Genomic DNA, 23,010 nt, shown 5'->3' with positions numbered 1-23,010 from the left:
ATTATTAACTTTAGATTATGTTTGGCTGCTGTACATGAGTTATAACAGCCAGATAGAAAAGGTGATCTGATGGTGTTGGTTGTGTTTTAACATACAGGTTTACTGATGTAAGCCTCATTCTCTGAAGGGGGAAACGGAGACCTTATGTCCCTCCTTTCACAGCCCTGATCTACCGCTGAATGGCCTATGTCAGTATTGATGTAACATCTCGATAGTAACCGAGATGTTTCACCTGGGCTTTCTTACATTTTAGCTGTTCACTGTTTGTATAAATAAGCTTGTTTGTTTGTTCCAGACATACTGTCAGTCTGTGCATTAGTAGTAGGAATTTTTAACTGACTATTTCTGTACCAGGAAACAAAGTTTGAATAACTTGTTTTCCCAAACAATGAACAGATTACACTACAAATGTAATATAATCATGTGCATTTCTGTTGGCCTTTATATGTAGCCTCAGTGATTTGATCACAAAACGTTTTAGACTCTGTTTACAATTGATTCATTCTGCCAACAACAACAAAAAAACACCACACAGCACCACTATCCTTTGAATTGGCTCTATCACTCTCTCTCCTCTCCACTTATAGCTGGTGTGTGGTGAGTGCACTGGTGCCATAGTATTGTGTCATCCAAGTGGATGCTGCACACTGGTGGTGGTTGAGGAGAGATCCCAACATTATTGTAAAGCACTTTGGGTGTACAGTAGTACATATGAAAGCGCTATATAAATGCCTCATTCATTCATTCACTATTAATCTGGAACAATTAGTCATTATGCCTATTGAGGTGTTTAAAGTGTTAAAATGCTATTAATGTACATTAATCATTTCTCTTCAGGTTTCTCTGACACTCACCTGTAGTGAATCATGAGTTTCAGAGCAGGTCTTCATCTCATCTTTCTCTTGTTCATATTCCTCTTTCCTCTCCAATTTTCTTCTGTTCAGTTCATCCTCATGCTGTTGTTCAAGGAGTTTAAATGTTTCTTCAAAAGTCTTTTGTTGGTCTGCTCTCATGTTTCTTTCTTCTTTCAGTCTTTTCTCAAAATCTTCTTGTTGTTCTTGTTTTTCTCTTTCAATTCTCTCTTTCTCTCTGACTATTCCCTCTATTTCTCTCATGAGTCTCTGATATCGGTCATCAGACATCTGTTTTTCTTTCTCCAATCTCTTCCTTTCCTCCTCTTCTCTTTTTTTTCTCTCTTTCTCTTGTTTCAGTCTTTCATCTTCCATCATCATCCTCATTGTCTTTTTCTCGTCTTCTAATTTGTTCATCAGTTCTTCTTTTTCTCTGTTCATTTGCTCCACTTTCTCCATCAAGATCTTCATGTTGTTCTCATTTGCTTCATGTTTAGATTGAATATCTTCTCTCTCTTGTTTCAGTCTCTGATTAAATTCATCCCAAATTCTCTGTTCATTCAGTCGTCTTTTCTCATCCTCTTCTTCTCTTCTCTTCTCTTCTTCTTTTTGTTTCTGACTCTCCCATTCCTCTCGTTCTTGCTTCAGCTTTTCACTGATCTCTCTCTCTTTCTCCTCTTTCTCTTTTATTTCTGTTTTGTATTGTTCTTCCCTCTCATTAAACTCTTCTTCTCTTCTCTTTCTCTCTTTGTCATGACTCTGTCTATCATTCTCTATTCTATTCATCAGTCTGTCTATTTCTGTGTCATATTTGATTTGAAGTTTTTCTCTTTCTGCTTTTATTTTCTCCTTTTCCTGTTTCATTTGCTCCATTTCATGCTCAAATTCCTCTCGTTCTCTTCTTAGCTCATCTTGCATCTGTCTCTGATGTGCCTCTTGTTCTGTTATTTCTTTTTTGAGTTGCTCTTCTCTTCTCTTTCTGTCTTTGTCATGATTATGTCTTTCTTCCTCCGTCATCATCTTAATTCTCTGTTTCTCTTCTTCTAGTTTGATCATCAGTTCTTCTTTTTCTCTGTTCATTTGTTCCACTATCTCCATTAGGAGCTTCATGTTTTCTTCTGCTTCATGTTTAGTTTGAAGATCTTCCTTCTTTCTTTTCATTCTCTCTTTCCCTTGTTTAAGTCTCAGATTAAATTCATCCCAAACTCTCTGTCCCTTCTCTTTTCTTTTCTCATCCTCTTCATCTCTTCTCATCTTTTCCTCTCTATTTTTCTGTTTCTCCAATTCCTCTCGTTCTCTTCTCATCTCTATTTTATATTGTTTCTCTCTCTCTCTAAATTCTTCTTCTCTTCTCTTTATCTCTCTCTCGTGATTCTGTCTTTCTTCCTCCATCATAATCACCATTCTTTCTTTCTCTTCTTCGTGTTTGGTCAAGAGTTCTTCTCTTTCTTTGTTTAGTTGCTCCACTCTCTCCATCAGGAACTTCATTGTTTGCTCTTGTTTTTCTCTTTCCATCTGTCTGAACATCTTACACGAGTAGAAACTCCCTCTGTTTGCTTTCACCATGACGTCAATCTTCTCCAGAAGATCAGACACCTGTGTTCGGTCTCCAGTCTGATTATTATTGAACACATGGAATCTATTTCCACACGCTTCTATAAGATTCATTAAAGGAGATCCTGGTTTCCCCAAACACTGTTCAATGGTTTTGTTCTTCAGACCATCTCCTCTTGTGAAGAGCACCATAGTGTACATTAAAGAGTTTTCACCAAATGTCTCTTGGATGATCTTCACTGATTTAGCATCTTCTGGAGTGAATCGTCCCAGTGGAATCAGTAAGAGAAACACATGCGGTCCAGGCAGGATCATGGAGATGCAGTTGGTGATTTCTCTCTGGATCAACTCATTGGTAAGTTCTGTATCAAATAGTCCTGGAGTGTCGATTACAGTAACTTGTCGGCCATTGATTTCCGCTGTTTCTCTCTGAGTCTCACTTGTAACTGATTGAAAAGATTCTTCTGCTGTAAACACATCCCTTCCTAAGATGGTGTTTCCTGTTGCACTTTTTCCAACTCCAGTTTTTCCCAGCAGCACAATCCTCAGATCATCTTGACTCTCTTTTGAAACTGAAAAAGAAGAAATGCATTAGTCTTAAAGCCAAAAAACAGTCTTTCAAAAGTTTGATTCTGTAATTTTTACGTTGATCTTTCACATTTTCATAACCCTGTTTGTGAGAGGTCTGCTGTCTACTTATTTAGTATGTTATATCAGCATATCAGACGTATTGTTAAGTGGTTTGTTTGGTATGTTGTACTGTAGGGCTGCACGGTTTTGGGAAAAATATCTAACTGCAATTTTTATGGTTAAAATTGTGATTTGCGATTTATACATTAAGACTAATAATAAACTAATAATTAGTATTGCTAAATAAAAATAATAAAAGCAGACAAAATATGCAATACAACAAATGTATCACTGTGAGGTGGGTGTTTAATATGGAGCAGGAAAAATGACAAAGATTTGAATTGTCATATTTAGAAATCTAGGCATGACATTTAATAAAATTATTCATATATAATTTTTAATAAGTAATTTTATAGATTTGTATTTTTAGTTTAGTTTATTTATTTATTTATTTATTTATTTAACAGGGACCATACAGTCAAACATAGTTACAATACAAAGCCTGTAACTCATGTGCAGCATATAGAGTTTATAGCTAATGTAATTTTCAACTCCTGTCCCTGGTGGGGCATTTTTACACATTATAAAACCGATACATAAAAATAGAAAACATTTACATTTCTTTAAACACACACACACACACACACACACACACACACACACACACACACACACACACACACACACACACACACACACACACACACACAGACACAGACACAGACACACACACACACACACACACACACACACACACACACACACACAGAGGGAGAAATAACAATAGTTAAAAATGGTTACAGTTTTGGTTTGCCTTTAACCACAACTTAATCCTGGAAGTGAACTTTTTCAAGTCATATATGACCTTAATGTCAGATGGTAACGAATTCCAGAGTCTCCTGCTCTAAACAGAAAAGGCTGTCTGTGCGAAGCTTGTCCTACAGTATGGTATTGTACAGTTATGATTTGTGCTACTTCTGGTAACTCTTTTGCTGTTCTGTATTTGAATAAATTTGCTAAGTGGCTCGGGTGCTAAGTTATTAATACACTTGGAAATTAATTTTAAAAAACATAAATTACTGAAGCTTTCAAAGCTTAATATATTATATTTCTCGAGAATGTAACAGTGATGGTAACAGATTGGTTTCTTATCCATAATTTTTATTGCTTGATTGTAAAGTGAACCAATGTGTTTTGTTGCAGACGGGGCTGCTTGCGCCGAAACTGTCATGCAATATGAAATATGCGAAAACCCCATTGCATGCATGTACAGCAGGGCTGCCTGGTTTGGTATGTAATTTCTAATCAGTTTAAAACAATTAAGATTCCTTTGTATGGTTTTAGAAATTTTCTTTATATGTTTAGCAAATTTAAGTTGAGGATCTATGACCAATCCAAGATATTTAAATTCTGTAACAGATTCAATTTTTCCATTTTGTAAGTTAATTTTAAATCTCTCACTAAGATCAGGCTTGTGCACAATTCAGAATTGAATTGATGTCAAAAACAGGATATAGAATTACAATTCGAATATGAATTAAAGGAGGCACAATTGTAATTCAGGAAAAAATTCAAAGAAATTCATATACATATTTTAAGTGAAGTGTTTAACAATGAAGCTTTACAGTATATGTCAGATATGATTGCATTAAATATTCTATAAATGATATTACCGTAGTTTGATCTACTTGTACGGATTACATTAACAGGAAATGTTTTCCATCAGCAATGAATGTTAAAAGCTCTAGTCACAGAACAAATATTTAAGTTTGATTTATTGTAATTGTAATTTTGTAGAACATGATGGAACACGACTCCATTTCTGTCACGTCTACTGTAGATCTTATTGAGAATTGACAGAGATTTAGATTTTGATGTCTTATTAAAAATGTTTAGTTTGAGGTCACCATCATGCAGATCAGTGTTTGCTTTAGTTGGGCTCTTGACTTTCTTTAACTCGGTGCTTTGTTGGCAAGTACAGGACTTTGTGGAGAACAACATGTCTGCCTAAATAACAGAAAAAAGTACTGCAATTAAATAATTGCATTCACTGTAGTTTTGCCCACTTTTGGAACTTGAATGCAATTTGAGAAAAGGATAATGAATTCAATTAATTTGATCAAAATAATTTGTGTAAAACTGTCCAAAACTATTTGAAAGATAAAATCGATACACTTAAAGATCAGCACTCGTCATACAAACCTCAACAATGGTGACAATCAAAAAATAATTCAGCTGCATTATTTATTCATACCGCAATGCGTGCTGGGAGCCATGAATATGTTTTGTATGCTGGCATGAAGGATGTCACCATTGTTGTGTTTCATATAACGACTACAGAATTCAACATCTGAGACACAATAATGTTGTTGCAAACAACCTTTTTCACATGTGCTGAGTTTCTTATTGTTCAATATTTCAAATCATTAAATAATCAATTACAGAAAAAGCAGTCATTTGTCTGCTATTTAAACAGACATGTTGATCTGCTTTATCAATGCAGAAATGCTCTCCATGAACGCATGCTATCGCTGATAAAGCGCCAACTTAAAGCCAATTAACAAGAGTCAAGAGTCCAACTAAAGCAAACACTTATCTCCATGATGGTGACCTCAAACTAAACATTTTCAATACGACATCTAAACATCTGGTAATTCTCAATAAGACCTTCTGTAGATGTGACAGAAATGGAGTCATGTTCCATCATGTTCTACAAAATTACAATTACAATAAATCAAACTTAATTATTTGTTCTGTGACTAGAGCTTTTAACATTCATTGCTGATGGAAAACATTTCCTGTTAATGTAATCTGTGCAAGTAGATCAAACTAATATCATTTATAGAATATTTAATGCAATCATATATCTGACATATACTGTAAAGCTTCATTGTTAAACACTTCACTTAAAATATGTATATGAATTTCTTTGAATTCTTTCCTGAATTACAATTGTGCTTCCTTTAATTCATATTTGAATTGTAATTCTATATCCTGTTTTTGACATCAATTCAATTCTGAATTGTGCACAAGCCTGACTATGATCAAGTTTCTTAATAGAAAAACACATGGAGACTGTTTTTGTACAATTTAGTACCAACTGATTTTGATTGAGCCACTGTCTAACATCAGCCATACATGCAGAGAGTAAATCAGCAGCCAGCTCTTAAATACTGAGTGAGTGTTTATAACTTTACAGAAAAGCTATAATTTATTTACAGAGGTGGGTAGAGTATCCAAAAACTGTACTCAAGTAAAAGTACAAGTACTTATAGAAATATTTACTAAAATTAAAAGTAAAAGTAATAATCTTAATAGTTACTTGAGTAAGAGTAAAAAAGTATCCAAAGAAAAAAGTACTCAAGTAGCAAGTTACTTCGGATCATATAGGCCTATATATATATATATATATATATATATATATTAACATGATATTATTTCGATTATTTAGATAATTATCTTTGCAACAAAAACACAAGAGACAAGCATTATTTCTGCTATCTACAGTATAGCCCGAAAATCACTGCCTGTCCTTTGGTTTGTATAATAGTAACTTATACAACTACATTTGTATTATTATGCAATGTCGAAATAAAGTGAATATGCAGAGTTTTGCATTCAAAGGCATTTAAAGTCAGGAAACCATTGACACAGAGAAGAAAGAGTTAAAACTCTTCACATGCGCTCGCACTCGATCATGATGGCTACTGAACATCTGAACACAAACAACGATCAAATGCATATTGATAGATCTTCTTCCGTCTGTTCTTCAAAATTTAATCAAATATATATTTCTCCAAGCATGTTTAAACTGGTTAACTGTCTAAGGCAGGCAAAGACATTCGTTTTTAAGATGATTTTGCAGGCTGCGCAATACACACACATTACCGCGGGATGGCGGGTGTTCATTTCATAAACTGTGAACATTGGTAGCTTATTTAATGTATAAATTAAGGGTATATGTCCTAAAAACTAGTAATGTCATACTTTGTAGTAGTGCTATTGTGGTGTAATAATCTATTTGGTTGTAAAATGTATTACCTGAATGAAATTAAATCAAATGTATCGTCCTGTGGAATCATTCGTTCACAGACAGCATACGAAGATGTTCAACTAATGAAGATCTTCATCGCTGGCAAACAATATCATGCACTTGCAGATTTGCTTTCAATTTAATGTAGGTCCACGGCTACTTCATCCAATGCTCTTGGTGTTATTAAATCTTCCTTTTACAACTCCGAGTGTGAACCCGCTTCAAACGATTCAGTGCGTGACGGAAACTGTACACTGGGGTGAAATGCTATTTCATGCATAGTGAGTTTTTTACACTGTTAAAGAGTTGGATTCACATGCTAAACATGGACAAAGTTTCAAAAATTAAGTTGTACGTTTGATTGAGTATTTCTGTTCTCAAAATACTCCTTCCTGGTTGTCACAAGTTTCGGAAAGTTTTTTTTTAGAGTGTGAGCGCTTATGACGTCAGATGCGCCGGAATTTCCTTATACGGTCCTAAGGGCACTTCTCTCGGAAGGGCGCGCGCGCAGCTGTAGAGTGATAGCCGTAATCATTTACATGGGCTGCGCTGCAATATGTCACCAAAGAAGTGTGTTTTCGGTTGCCAAGGCAAGACAACACTGCACAGATTCCCAACCCAGCCAGCACAGCCATGTGGGGCCCACATGGGTTTGAACTGGGCTATATAATTGGGACCCAGCCAGTTTTGCACCCGGTTTCCATGTAGGCCCCACATGGGTTTGCCAAGATGAAATGAACACTGCTCAGTGTGCACACTACAGGCTGTTAAATGTAACACTGATCAGTGTTGGAGTTAATGAGATAATTAAGTGATAGAATATTTATTGAGCATTATTGATGAACACCTGCTGCTAACAAGCAGAATCGCTGAAGAAAAGAGAAACACAAGAGCTACTACCAGTCACAGCCTTAGATGAAATCAACTGAAGATAAAATACACGAAATCTCTCAACATCTGATTAAGCAACTCCACAAACAGCATTACCAGCTTCACTTATTACCAACCAGGTTAACTTTATGCCTGGTAGACATCTACAGAAATTCGTATTAAAAAAATTAACAGAGGTTAAGATGATTATTTATTGAAAATAATAGTTTGGTTTGCTTTAGTTGGGCTATTGACTTTTTAACATCAGTTTTTTTCTGCTCTGTTGTATCAGACTGTTATATTGAGAACAGCAAGAGAAAATGCAATCAGATTCTATAAACTGTTTTCTTGTTGTGATTCTACAGCAAGAGATCCAGCACATTTTTATCAGAACATCAAATGTTTTTTAAAACATAGTTTTCACATTTTTGGACTTCTGTGATTTTTACTCACACACAGACATCAAGATTCAGCATATAAATCGCTACAATGGTGACATGCTTCATGGTGCAATGCATTCTGGGAGCCATGGATAAGTATCGTATGATGCACCTAGAATACATTGCACCATGAAGTATGTTACCATTGATGAGATTCATATGCGTTTTCTTGATGTCTGTGTGTGAGTAAAAACCGCAGAAGTGCAAAATGTGAAAATGGTGTTTTAAAAATCATTTGATGTTCTGATAAAAATGTGCTGGACATCTTGCTGTAGAATCACAACAACAAAACAAAATGAATAACAAATCACCTGTATAAAGCTCACACACAAGGATTTTTTTCTTATTATCAATCAGTTTATAGCATCTGATTGCATTTTCTTGCTGTTCTCAACATAACAATCTGATACAACTAAGCAGAGAAAAATTGATGTTAAAAATATCCCAACTAAAGCAAACACTGATCACTATAATGGTGACATCAAACCAAACTATTATTTTCAATAAATAATCAACATCTTAACCTCTGTTAATTTTCAATAAGAACTTCTGTAGACGTCTAACAGAAATAAAGTAAACCTGTTTGGTAATAAGTAAAGCTGGTAATGCTGTTTGTGGAGTTGTTTAATCAGATGTTGAGAGATTTCGTGTATTTTATCTTCAGTTGATTTCATATAAGGCTGTGGCTGGAAGTAGCTCTTGTGTTTATCTTTTCTTCAGCGATTCTGCTTGTTAACAGCAGGTGTTCATCAATAATGCTCAATCATTATTCAATCACTTAATTATCTCATTAACTCCAACACTGATCAGTGCTACATTTAACAGCCTGTAGTGTGCACACTGAGCTGTGTTCATTTCATCTGGGCAAACCCATGTGGGGCCTACATGGAAACCGGGAGCAAAACTGGCTGGGTCCCAGTTAGATAGCCCAGGTCAAACCCATGTGTTTTTTTCAGAACATCAACACAGTTGTGCAAGTGTTCTTGTTTGTTCCATGCATTTCGAGGATGATTTTTTTTATAAACAAGGCCCAGTTCGAAGCCGGATTTGCTAATCGTTTAGTTCTCAAGGATGGAGCAGTCCCAACACTAAAGGTAAATTAGTCATTTACAATAACCGCTACGCAAATATAAGTTATACAGTTCCAGTACACACCACATAGAGACGTCCTGCTGTAGTCGTTGCTGCTGATGCTCGTCAGTTTCAGCCTCCGGATCTGATTCTGTATCAAAAATGTATGCCTGAATTTGATTGTTAGCCATTGTTTGTTTCAGGATGTCACAGCTTCCAGACGCTCTCAACATAAAAGCTTCGCGCGCTCGTGATTATTTAGCTCCGCCCATACGGCACGCCTCCACCCGCTCGGCTTTTTCCGGATAGACTCGGTACAGCCTATCTTTCTTTTATAAATATAATAAAACTAAAGACTTTTTGGAGATATGATGGATGCAATATTACTCTATAGGTACTCAAGATTAACATGAGATTGAATGAAACTGAGTGTTTCACCCCCCTTTAAAAGTACAATTAAAAAAAAAAAATACTCAAGTAAATGTAACGACGTAAATGTACTTCGTTACTACCCACCTCTGTTTATTTATTAATAAAGTTTATCCAACATATTTTGCAATACGGATGAAAGCTGTGAATTTGCAAGACTTATGATTTATTAGCTGCAATAGCTAAATAACTAAGAATAACAAAGTGCAGTAAACGGTAAAACTATTTTCACTTCAAACCAGTGTGTTTATGAGTAATAAATGTAAAAAAAATATATGATAATTACTAGTTTTCAATATCAAACTGCATAACAGACTGTTCCCTTTCAAGGGAACTCGAGCTGGGTCGAGACGCTGTGGTGACTGCGTTATGAAGCACCTATGAAATCAGTCCAATGGAGTGAGCAGGAAGCTATAAAGCACCCCTGAAAACAGACCGCGCTAGCTTCTGTGGCTTCAGCAAGTGCTCTGTGTGTATCTGTCTCTGTATATTTATTGTTGTTTGTCCACAAGCATATATATATATATATATATATATATATATAGACAGGAGTATAATGGCGAGCTCGCTTCATTCATTCATGTGTTGTTTGTTTGGGAGTGGAGCATACACGGTCACCTCTAGTAAAAGGGGGCTGACGGTGTTCATTCATAAATTCCCGACGTGTAACATGCACTATCGAGAGCTCTGCTCCTGTTGCCATTCTTCTCGAGGGAAGAAAGTCGATAAAGATTCTTTGGCTCTGATCTCGCGTTTGCCGAGGCAGCGCGTAGATTACGGGGTCTGCAATAAAGATTCTGTTACTCGATCTCGGATCTCGCGTGTGCTGAGGCAGCGCGTAGATTACGTGGTCCGATAAGAATCTAGTGGCTCATATCTGGCGTTTACTGAGGAAACTCTACACCTTGAAGTGGATATTGTTCACTTTCTGTTGCAGAGAGCACCAGCTGGACCCAGTTATCTGCCCTGTGGTTGCAGTCCTGCAGTTCCTGCAGGAGCGTTTCTCCGCAGGTATATATGGCGGCCTAAGCTGCTTACCACGTCCCTTTAAGTGGAATGTGTCCTTGAGGAGACACCCTCTAGTAACGTTTCCTTCGTGGCTCTGTAGGCGTCAGACCAAGAGACGAGGAGTAGGGCTGCTTCTAAAACATTATTGTCAGGAGTTTCCCTCCAATATGTTTGTGATGTGGCAGGAGGTTGCCTCGCCGCACACATTTGTGAGGTTTTTGATCTTGACTTCGACTCCACTCCAGGGACGCACACAGGTGCTTTCCGGTTTGTGTGTGCAGAGATTTCACATGAACAGGCACTTGTTACTATAGCGTCATGGGTACAGTCGTAACCTGAGACGTTTTTTACTGCTAAAATAACTAAGCAGATGACACTGGATACCTCATTCAAATTGAAAATGCGTCCACTCTCACGATAAGGTGTATACAGCTTATAAAATGACGGAACAACTTTTAGCCTCAACACTCCAGAGAATTATAGTACATATAGTATATATGTAACCCCTCCACCCAGGTCCCACTCGACCTGCTCCGAGTGGGCCTCGAACCCGGATCTCCGGCATGGGAGTCAGGCGCTCTAACAAGGAGGCAAAAGACTGCAGCCTCTAGCATCTGTCGCTAGAGAGCCTTTTGAGATCAGAGGAGTAAGGTTTACTCGCACAGCGACTACTAGCTGGCTTCCGTTACATATAGTTATCTGTAATGGCCAAAATTATCAGTTATCAATTAAAAATTCTAATAATCTGCTTTTCCTGTGGAATGCAGAAGCTTGGTTTTGTTTTGGAGTTTAAATTTTATAATGTTGGAGTTCGGAATTTCACCTCTTCTGTATAAAACTATTAACATACAACATTTTTGTTTAATGTCATGTCTAGAATTCAAAACTTTTAGTAATTTTTCTGGATCCAAAGTTTAAGACCCAAACTGATTATCAGGTCATTACCTTGTGGCAGAAAATGTGTCTCTAGTGAATGAATTTTCTTCTTCATTTCTTCAAATTTCAGCATTTTATTAATCTGTGCCTCCAAAAAAGTCTCTGTGGAGAAAAACCCGCCTATGTTTTCTTCCACCATATGCTCAACATTCTCCATTAATGTGGACACTTGTGTGGTGGGACCAAAGAAATGATGTCGTCCTCCAAAACTCTCAATGACAGACTTTGTTTCTTCATTTAGTTCTGCTGTTGTTTGCTCTGAATTCTGCATTATAAGAACCATGATGTGTTTCTTGATTCTTGAGCTGAACATTCTCTGGATCTCCTCCATTTCTGCTTTGTCTTCATCTGTAAGTGGAGCGTCAGGAATAATGAATAGGAAAACATGAACTCCAGGATCACAGAAAGACACGCAGCGGAAAGTCTGACGCATCACTTCCTCCTCTGAGAGCCGAGTGTTGAACAGAGCTGGAAGCTCCACCACACTGATCACACGTCCATGAAGATCCACGTCTGATTTTCTGTCTGTCTGCTGCAGGATCCGCTCTGATATGGAGGATTTTAATGTGCCGTCGCTCCCACACACAACCAGATTCAGCTTCACGCCCTCTGAAACAGATAGTAGAATATTAAAATGAAACAAAAAAAACGTATATTATAGTGAATTTCAATTTATCAAATATTATCACACGTACCTCTTTCTGTGGCTTGTTGCTTCATTGTGAAAAACTGTGAAGCTTCATGTTCAGCACAAATCAGGTGACGTCCATCATTCATCTGGACAATGCTTTCAAACGTCTGCAGAAGATCATCAGGAGAGCTGCTTTTCTGAAGACTGAAGTGTCTGTTTAAGCATTTCTGAAGGATTTTCTGTAGGATGTCGTCGGTTTCAGTCGGTTCTTGTGTTGTGAGCACCATGGTGTGTTGATAAACCCGCTCAGAGAAAGAGTCCAGCACCTTCTCCACACACTCTTGATCTTCTGTTGAACACTGATCATGTTTGAGGAGCAGAACGATCACATGAGGTCCTGGATCTGACAGATACACACACTCTCTCACTGTCTGTGTGATGTGACGGAGTGACAGATGTTGCTGGAGTAGCTGAGGACTGTTGATGATGGTCACATGTCTGTCCTTCAATCTTCCTCCGACTCTCTCAACAACATCTGGAGGAGCTTCACTGTCAAACGCTGCTCGTCCCAACAGAAAGTTTCCCACTCGACTGTTTTCTGAAATGCTCTTCCCCAGCAGAACAATCCTGAGGTCGCTAACTAAAACACACAAGTGATATGTAACTTTATGATGCAACGATCTATCATCATAGATGGAAAAAAATATAAATTTTATTATCAAAATATCCAATTTTCTTTGTGTTATTAAAATGTTCAGAAATGATGACCTATGAAAGCAAAACTTCTACAAATTCATATGCAATTAGGTCAGCTGTAAAAATAACCCTGTCCACACCTTTTCAGAGCTAATTTTACACTGCGTGTCTTTAGTAAATCCTGACAGTAGGTTTTTAACGCAAAAACAAGCTATACGCTGACGGAAGTTAGTAAATCTGGCCCTAAATATCTCAACATCTCAGGTGAGGAGGATTAAACAACTCCACAAGCATTACATCTTAATTTACAGTCCAGTTTGTCTGTAATCCTTTCAGACATGTACATTGCTCTGATTGAGTTGAGAGGTTTAGATGTTGATGTTTAGTTTAAAATAAGTTTTAGTTTGATCACCATTATGGTTGGGCTCTTGACTTTTGTTTTCAGAGAATATTTGTGCATTGCTCAAGAAAGAGAAAGATAAAATAGTAGAACATTTCTGTTTTAGTGACAGTCTGTATTTAATTGATTTAAATAACTGCTTTTTCTGTAGTTTCATGAATGGTTAAAATAGTTATGAAGCTGAAGAATTAATTAATAAAAAAAGTAATAAATTCAGCTGGTGTGATAGAATGATCACTTTGTAACACTGAAGCGATCTAAAATCTTCCAAAATCTTCTACAACCTCCGTTATGTAAAACTTGAGATGCAACTAGATGGAACTGGATTAAATATTTTGAATATTCGGATCCCAATCTGACTTCTGACCTGTAATGCTGCCTGAAGAGGTTTTTTTTCCTCCATTCTGTGAGTTTGGATTCTTTTCCACTGTCGCCTCTGGCTTGCTTAATTTGTAACTCTTATTATTCTATATATTTTTGATCTGTTTGAGATGAGAACTGAACAGAGCTGGACAATGACATCACTGTTTTCTCCAGATAACTAATAATTTTTTCAACGGAAATGAATCAATGCTGAACAAAGCCAAAACAAACTTTGTTGAATTACTTTCCTGTTAACACTGTAAAGCTGCTTTATACTGTATTGTAAAAATATCAGTTCCATCATGATAAAACCATAGTTTCATCATTTTTCTAAATATCTATTTATCATATTAATATCACATGGTCACTAGCACAATATTTAAACAAATGAATGACAAAACACAATTCAGTGATTGGACTTCATATGTAATCAGATAATCAAACCACTTCACGTTATTTCGTCTCAAATTTCTCTGACACAGTAAAATTTTGTAACTGCGCCACCTATTGGTCAAAAGCATTGGCGTCGCAAAAATTCTCTGGCACCGCCCCTGGTCAAAAGTGACAAACTATAAGATCATATTATTATTATTATTATTATTATTGACTGTATATGATTTTTTTTTCACCCATTTTGCCTAAAATCATCTTAAAAAATGTCTTTAATTGCTCATCGTTGCAGTTGGTCTGACACTCCCAGCCATGTTGGCATGTCTTATCGTCTTCTTGCACTTGGCCCCAATAATTGCTGCTTGCAGCTATATTTATTGATGGTGACTTCAAATGTTTGTTCCTATTTCCTTCAGTGTGTCATCATCATCACATAATGATTAATCATCACTTAATTGTCTAATAAACTCCAGTATGGTTTCAGTTTATCACTCTGTAGTGTGGACATATATGAACACTTAGCAGTTATTGAAACACAGGGGAATTTGCTGTGTAACATCCAACCTTTAGCCATTTTAGACCATTTTACAAGTAATTAATTCTTAATATTTAAAGGATATTCGAAGAATATTGTTCAAAGAATGTCTTCTATCAACATAATGTGAACAATCACCAAATGACAATGATGATTACATGAACATTCTTTTGAAAGAGTTTAATTCTAACACGTGCATAACCTTTACATAAGTTTAAGAGAAAAGTCAGGAACAATAACTATGGAAAAGGCTACATTCCAAGGATGTTCTTTTAACAGCAAACACAACCTGACTTCACTTGAAGGTAGTTGTCATTCTAAATATTTAAAGAATGTTCCAAGAATTTTGTTCTAAGAACGTCTCAGTTGCGTATGTAACCCTTATTCCTTGAATGAGGGGACGTAGATGTAACGCAGTGCTGTAGTACTTGAGTCCGGACTCAAGACGTTTTTCTATTGTCTCAGGCTTGTCTTGGACTCGTTTGTATTTGCACTCGGACTTGTCTCGGGTTTGGTCATTGGTCTCGCCAAATGTTCTAGGTGGTCTCGACCGAGTCCAGCAATATATGTATTTTTCTCCTTTAAAACAAAACCACTGATTTATTTCAACAGGTTTCTGAAACCTTTACCCGTTTGTTTCCGAAAACGGGTAACATTATTGGTTTAATTCACAATCCATCTAGAACAGTGGTTGTCAAACCTGTCCTGGAGGACCACCAACACTGCACGTTTTCTTTGTCTCCCTAATCAAACACACCTGATTCAACTCATCAGCTCATTATCACATGGGTTAATGAGCTGATGAGTTGAGATCAGGTGGTGTATGGCCGCTGCCCACTTGTCAAACTGTGCAGCCTCTCTGTTCAACCCGTAAATAAATCCATCGATCTGCAGTTCGATGCAGTTTTGATCTGCAGATCTGCAGTTTTGTTTGAGTTCTTAAATGGTCTAGTGGTAGATCTTTTGCCAAGCGTGTCAGAGGTAACAGGTTCTAATCCGCACTCGCATAGTTTTTTTTCCAAAACTGAATATGTTCATCAGTGGTTACAGTCTATATCAAGCAGGGACACGTTTGTATGCATTTTATTTTGTGATTTCACCGGAATGAATAGAGAGTCTCCGCGACAGCGATAGATTAAAGCGCGCGTCCGAGTGAAGACAGCGCGAGCCACAAGAGAACAACTGTATCCATGACCCTGATAGCAGCGGAAACGAGCATTCAGTTTGATTTAAAAAAACAACACAATTTAGTGCTAGATATCTTATTTAATAGTATTTAACTAAATGAATCCTGCTAGTTAACTGGAGATGTTTTATTTATTTGTATTAGGTACATCCGTGCCTCAATGTTTCCAAAAGTGGTGGGGGACAATATTGATCCTGAGAAAAAGTGATGGGACACGACTTCACTGGATCTAAACAAATCAATAACCATAGATGTGACCAGTTGTGGTGCCTTTCCTAATCTATTTAAAATAATTTTGCAAGGGTTCTTGGAAATTTTTTATTTTATTATTTTTACCAAAAAATAGTCGTAACTTTCCATCTGGCTCCACAACGCTTCTTAGCTTAGCTTCCACACAAGATGGCGGATATTGCTTTTAGTTTCTGCAAGTGAAGCCCCACCCACTGATCTCTAATAGGTCTGTAGCGTGAGTGGGTTCATCACACTGGAGAAATGAGGAACCAGTGTTTGCAGTCTCAACCCATATACAAAGAAGTGGGACTTCCCGCTTATAATGAAGCAAAATTACGATGTTTACGTCATTATAAGCAGGAACTGCAACACTTAAATCCTTGAGGATTTAATGAGGGAATAATGCATGACCATTCACAAATATTACTGGGTTTCTAACGATACAAAGCTTAATGCAAATTGGTGAAGTGTCCCTTTAAACGGGCCGTGGTGCTGCAGACCAGCAGCCTCTGCTCTCGTCACTTGTGTGTCGGCTCCTCTATCAAACACACACATGAGTATGGGCCAACACACACACGGCGGTCGAGTTGTAGTAAAGAAGCGAGTTGACAAAAGGTAACATTATGTTACGTTCCTTGAATGAACAATAACACACACATTAATAATAAAATGTCTGTTTTGTCGAGGATCCTCATAAGATCAGTCTTAAATTAATTTAAAAAAGTCTAAAACAAACTTTGTGAGAGAATGAGACGCGTGTTAGGTCCGTGTCTCTCAGCAGTGGCTGAAATTAAAGTGACAGCAGCCACTAATTCTTCCTGTCAGTAAAATTAAACAAAGGCAACAGAGGCAAAATTACTCACTGCTCTTGACTAAATAACTTTTGTAGCTTTAATAAGGTATATATTTAATTCATAATTTATGCAGTGCAGACTGTTTTTTATAACTTTATTAAATTTCTGAATATTTCCTACCTGTAAGACAGGAAGAGCACAGGTAATTATGACATTTATTATGGGTTTAAGTGAGGATTGTTTTAAGTTCACTTAAATTAAAAGTTGTTATATTTTTGAAGCCTAATACAAATAAAAATAAACAGATTTTGTTTTATGTTTGATCTTGGATCTTGTTATGTGTGAATAAAACTGCACATGGGTTCTCTACAACTTGCCTTCAGTGGATCTATTACAAATTTGGAGATTAACTGTGAAATTATTACATTATAAAATATATTAAAAACGTATAAAAACTAGTTTTTAATTGTGATTAATCCCGATTAATCAGAGAAAAAATGTGTGATGATTCAAATTAAATTTTTTAATCGATTGACAGCACTAATTTAATTATTCTATTCTAAACGTGTAGTGAATTTAAAAACAACCAGGCAGCTAATATGCACACTTTAATATGCATACATGCTTTTTGATCATTACAAATCATAACACAAAATGGTTATCTTAGAATAGATAGTTAAGTACGAGGTCTTGAAGAGGATCCTTTTTTTCTGTGTCTGTCTGTCTTGACTGTCTCAGTTGGACTCGGTCTTGACTTGAACTCAAACCTCTTTGGACTTGAACTTAGACTTGACTTGGACTTGAACCTCTTTGGACTCGGTCTTGACTCTGTCTCGACTAGTCCTGGTTTTGGACTTTACTTGACTACAGCCCTAATGTAACACTGACGTACCGACGTATTGGGATCATGTCAGAGAGCCTCAATTATCTTCGAGTGTAAACCGAACGTGCCAATGCTCATTGACGTGCAAGATTTGCACGCTCTCCCGCTCCACCCCGCCGTGCGGGTATAAATAGGAAGTTGATGCAAGCAGCAGTTGTTTTTCTCTGAGGAGCCAAGCAGGACCCGGCACTCAGTGGTGGTCCAGCAATGGTGGCGTTGGGACGTTATGTCTTCGTTCCCTCTTTCAGGAAATGAGGATTACATATGTAACCGAGACATTCCTTTTCAGTCGGTCATGTTCGACGTGACGTATTGGGATCCCAAGTAAAACGCCACCTATTGCGCCACCTTCCAGCGCGCTCAGTACAGCACCAGAAACAAGTTCCAAGAGGGTACAACCGTCTAATATAATATAACGGTCTACAACCATTTTGGGTAGTTAACCTAACACCTCCGTGTCCTGTCCAGGGACCAGACAAGGAGTTTCCAGAGGTCTGGCCACAGGTGCCATATGGTGCCTCGTCTCTGGGAAAGTAGGTCCTTCCTCAGAAGAATGGGTCAGAGAGGGGCTGAGGGGCTGCGAGGAACGTGAGATCTGGGAACCAGGTCCGTTGGGCCAATATGGGGTAACCACTGTAGCAAGACCTGCTCCTTGTCTTCCCTGACTTTGCACATTGTCTGTGCAAGAAGGCTCACTGGGGGAAACGTATACTTGGAACTCCTGCTCGTAGAAGCGAAGGGTCTGACCATGGGCTGAAGGTTTGGCAGCAGGCCGGGGTGATTGTCACATACCATGTCCCTGTGTTCACCACACCACACTTTCTCATGGGAGCAATGGCAGCCTCAGTGACCTTCATAAAGACGCAGAGCGAGAGGGACAGCCTGAAGGGTAGGACTTTGTACTGATATGCCTGACGGTCAAGGAAAAATTTATACATGAAAGTACACATCCTTCAGATCGATCGCTGCAAACCAATCTTGGGGACGGATGCATCCGAAAATGCATTTCTGGATCAACATCTTGAACGAAAGCCTGGGCAAGGCCCGGTTCTAAACTCGCAGGTCCAAGATCGCCCGCAACCCACCGCCTTTCTTGGGTACAATGAAGTATGTGCTGTAGAAGCACATCGTCATATCGACTGGAGGGAACGGCTCTATCGCACAAGACAGAGGCAACCCAGCATGACCCTGAACTTGGGCGAACGGGGGGCGAACTGAATTGCATAGCCAAGTCAAATGGTGCAGATGAGCCAGCTGGACGGGCTGGGGAGCGCTTAACAGGCTCTCAGAGACTGTGCAAGGGGGATCAATGGAACCACAGACGTACCCGTGCAGAGGGGGGCAGGAGCCCGACTCGGATGGCATAACACTAACCTGACTCCACCAAACAGCAGGGGACGTGTGAGATAGCATCGCATTCTCAAACCACATCAGGCTGCTGGTTGGAGATGAAAGAGGAGGCTGAGGGTGGCAAGGCACAGCGTTGCACATCCTCGCCCTCTTGGGACCCAGGAATAGAGGAAATTGCTCTCAGAGAAAATTTAGGTACCACAAACAGAAACAAACTGAAGATTCTCCACCCGGCCCTCCTCCGGGGGAAGGGAGTGATGTGGTCATCTCCCGAAGAGCTGCTTCTTCCATCCCTGGGTAGCCTGTCTCAGAGCCGCTAGTACTTAAAAATCAATGTTCCCTCTAAGCTGCGCGCGTGCGGCCGCGCACTTCTGATGCCGTGGCCGCGCAGAAAAGAATAAAATGCCACACAGAGGACTGACGCGAAGAGAATGATGTGAGGATTGTGAGCACGTGTGATTGGCAGTGAGTCTTGTGTGCGGACCAAATAGCTCGATACGAGAGGCAACGAGAAACGCAGACATGTGAAATAAAATCATAATGTAAAAATCACATCATAATGTTTTAAAGAAGAGTGGTTTGATTAAAGTGGTAGAAATAACTGTTGATGGACACAGAACGGTAACAATTACACACCCACCCGCGTGCAAATTCAAAATACATCATTAGTTTAAATAGATGTTTTTGTGTGGGGGGGAGTTTCAGGCATGGTTAGATTACTATAAAAGAGTTCACATATTTACTTTTCTTGAAAATAATTAGCTATTCGATCTATTTAAATGCTTCAGTTTGTTTTCATATTATAATAATATAATATGTAAACAAATTGAAGCATTTAAACTGATATATTATATCACTTCAAATACTTCAATTCGTTTTTTAAATATTATATTATATTAGACCTATATTTTATTATATTATAAGCCTAAATAAAGAATCTCACAAGGGTATTGATTAGGTTATATTAGGCCTATATTTTATTATATTATAAGCCTAAATAAAGAATCACACAGGCTCATTGCCATTAAAAAGTTTGAAACCCCCTGCTAAAGAAAATATTGGAAATTCATAAGCAATAAACAATCATTTAACTTTGATGGTTTAATGCTTCATGAACACAATTAATTGACTGTACAAAAACACTTTATGGTTTTCCCAAACCATCTCAGTGTAACAGCTTACTTTTCTTTCATACTATATTCTATTATTGTAAAGAATTGAACTGTCCTGCAGAAGATTTTGTAAATTATTTTTCATAGGATTTCTTGGTAAAGACTGTACAGTTAACAGCACTGTGAAAAAAATATCAGGTAACCTAAAATGTGCTTTATTTAGTGACTTCTTAATTAACTGCTTGTTTTTCAAAAATATGATTTAATACCAATAAGTTACATCAAGGGTCAAATAAAATAGAAATGGCACATTCAAGTTAAAAGTTACAACTGAATGTTGAAACCATTGTGTTTCTACGTATGCTGTACAGGTCAGGTATAAAGAATATTTTTGCTCAGGTGGCGAAAAATGTCCGCCCAATAGAAAAAAGTTTGCTCAGCAAGAAAAAAAATTAGAGGGAACATTGCCACCTGGTTTGGGCTGGGCGGCTCTCCTGTAGCCGGCTCCACGTTGAGGCCTAGGTGATTGCACAGGCCTAGTGGAGCCGGCGGCAGGAGGACACCTCGCCGGGGAAAGATGTACCAAATCGCCTTTGTCTGCTTCTGGGCAGCAGAGAACTGCTGGGCGATGTTCTCCACCACGTCGCCGAAGAGGCCAGCCTGGGAAATGAGGGAGTCCAGGGACCGCTAGGTTTAGCCAGAAATGGTGCTACTGGACCACAAGTGTGGACATCACCTGACCGATTGTATGTGCGGCAACTTTCGTCGCTCAGGGGGCGAGGTCGGTTGCCGTACGGAGCTCACCCATGCAAATCTTGCACGCCAATGATCATTGGCTCGTTCTGTTTACACTCGAAGATGATTGGGGCTCTCTGACGCGATCCCAATACATCGAACGTGACCGACTGAAAGGGAATGTTTTCAACCAACATTGAGGACATAACATAACATAAAAAAAAAAAAAATTATAAATAACGTTTTTGTGCTAGCCTTTTGAGAACATTAAGACAAGATAATATTGAACAAATGTTCTATTAATGTTACTGGAAGATTTTTTTGTTCATAATTCTAAAAGAACCTTGATAGAACATTAGCCAAAGTTATGAGAATGTTCCCTGTTAGCTGGGAATATTTTGCTAGTCCATATAATGCCTGTTTTCACCATGCAGTAGATTCCATTTAAATGTTATTTTACAGGACATGCACTTTTTAAATATGTCTAGTGACTGCAATCCCTGATAATACTATAATAAACTGTAAAAACATTAAATAATGTATAACGTTTGAAATGTACAGTACAATGCACGTATTACAAACTGATTCAGTGACAATGTGCAAAGTAATATGCTCTTAAATATTTACAAGCAATTGTACTGTCAGCTATTATTGTCACTACCACTAATTACATATGTGTATCACAGCAAAATTAAGATCAGAAAAAGATCAAGCAAAATCCAGATCAAGACTTACATTCAATGGGAAAATGGTGACTCTGTTTTCTCCTTAGAGCAGGTTTGGTGACAACAGTCACTGTATGAAAAAAAAGTCTACATTAAATTGGACTTTAATCACAGTAGCACATACTAACAGAAAACAACATATTTAAGTGATTCTTAAAGCAGAAATATGAAAGTGAGATACTGGGAAATCATATTAGAAAATACAACTTCTCAGTGTTTTGTCTTAAGGAAATAAAAATAACTTTTCCTAAGTGAATTTGCAGTTTAGAAACTGGATTAAAATATCATCAGATGTTATCTCAACTTTTTAGCTGCATGCTCATTTGGTCAACAACATTTAAAAAGTTTTTTTCTGTGATTCTCACCTATGCTGTCTCTGCTGGACATGTTGATATTCTGTTCTCTTCTCCGTCTCTTTCTTTCAGACGTGATCGTTTTTCATTTGATCATCTCTGACACTTGACAACTGTCAGTTTATCTTTTCAGTTAAAGACTTCAGTCTCTGTTCATTTGACCAGAATATGAAAAACACCATACTCGTTCTCTATTGTTAAACAGATTTCTGTCAACTGCATTGAACTGAATGTTTAAATTAATAAAGAGTAGAGCTTTATCTTCAAACCTGCTATTGATTATAGGTTTAAGCCTTTAGCTTCTCATTCTTAAAGTCACTTTGGATTAAAGAAAGTGTAACTCAGTGTTACTGCAGCTCATATATTAATTAAACTCATAATTTAGTGTAAACTCATCTCACATTTATGGTACATTGCGCATAACAAACATAAATAATATATTTATAACAAAAACAGATACCTGTATGTCGAGGTTTCATCATGCTTGTATTTTCTTTTTGCCAACAAGAACGCAGGAAAAGGTTTGTGGGACGAGTCAGTCACTTTGATAAAAAGATAAAAACCTGTTGTTGCCCTTCTTGTCTGACAACTGTTGCAGGTAAAAGTTCTAGTTAAATGGTCTGTGAAAATGAGACAATGTGAATAAACAACACCAAGCAAGGAAGTGCAAAAGGTCCATACACCAGTGGGTAAGAGCAAAAATAAAAACAAAGGTTACAAAAACAGTCTAAAAGCTAGCACTGTTGAGGAACACCAACTTCTCTCACTATCTGTGAACAATCAATAAATAAAACATACAGGCAA

General features: G+C 37.7%; 1 protein-coding gene across 1 annotated transcript in view; it reads right to left on the bottom strand.

Annotated features, from left to right (window-relative positions):
* LOC143710958 (interferon-induced very large GTPase 1-like) overlaps positions 1–22,717 on the bottom strand; it is a 28,302-nt gene extending 5,585 nt beyond the window's left edge. The window contains exons 1-7 of the mRNA XM_077202224.1: positions 22,667–22,717; positions 22,476–22,524; positions 22,219–22,397; positions 21,864–21,923; positions 12,518–13,093; positions 11,832–12,431; positions 855–2,977 (exon numbers count right to left, since the gene is read on the bottom strand). Of these exons, the coding sequence (XP_077058339.1) occupies positions 855–2,977; positions 11,832–12,431; positions 12,518–13,093; positions 21,864–21,923; positions 22,219–22,240 (3,381 nt within the window). The 5' untranslated portion in view covers positions 22,241–22,397; positions 22,476–22,524; positions 22,667–22,717. The remainder of the gene's footprint in view (positions 1–854; positions 2,978–11,831; positions 12,432–12,517; positions 13,094–21,863; positions 21,924–22,218; positions 22,398–22,475; positions 22,525–22,666) is intronic.
* Between the last annotated feature and the right edge of the window lie 293 nt (positions 22,718–23,010).

This window comes from Siphateles boraxobius, unplaced genomic scaffold, assembly GCF_051911475.1.
Source record: "Siphateles boraxobius isolate OS27281-9 unplaced genomic scaffold, OSU_SipBor_1 49, whole genome shotgun sequence".
In the NCBI taxonomy this organism is placed as follows: Eukaryota; Metazoa; Chordata; class Actinopteri; order Cypriniformes; family Leuciscidae; genus Siphateles; species Siphateles boraxobius.
The sequence above is the reverse complement of the archived record's forward strand: the minus strand, read 5'-3'. Positions and strand labels throughout refer to the sequence as shown.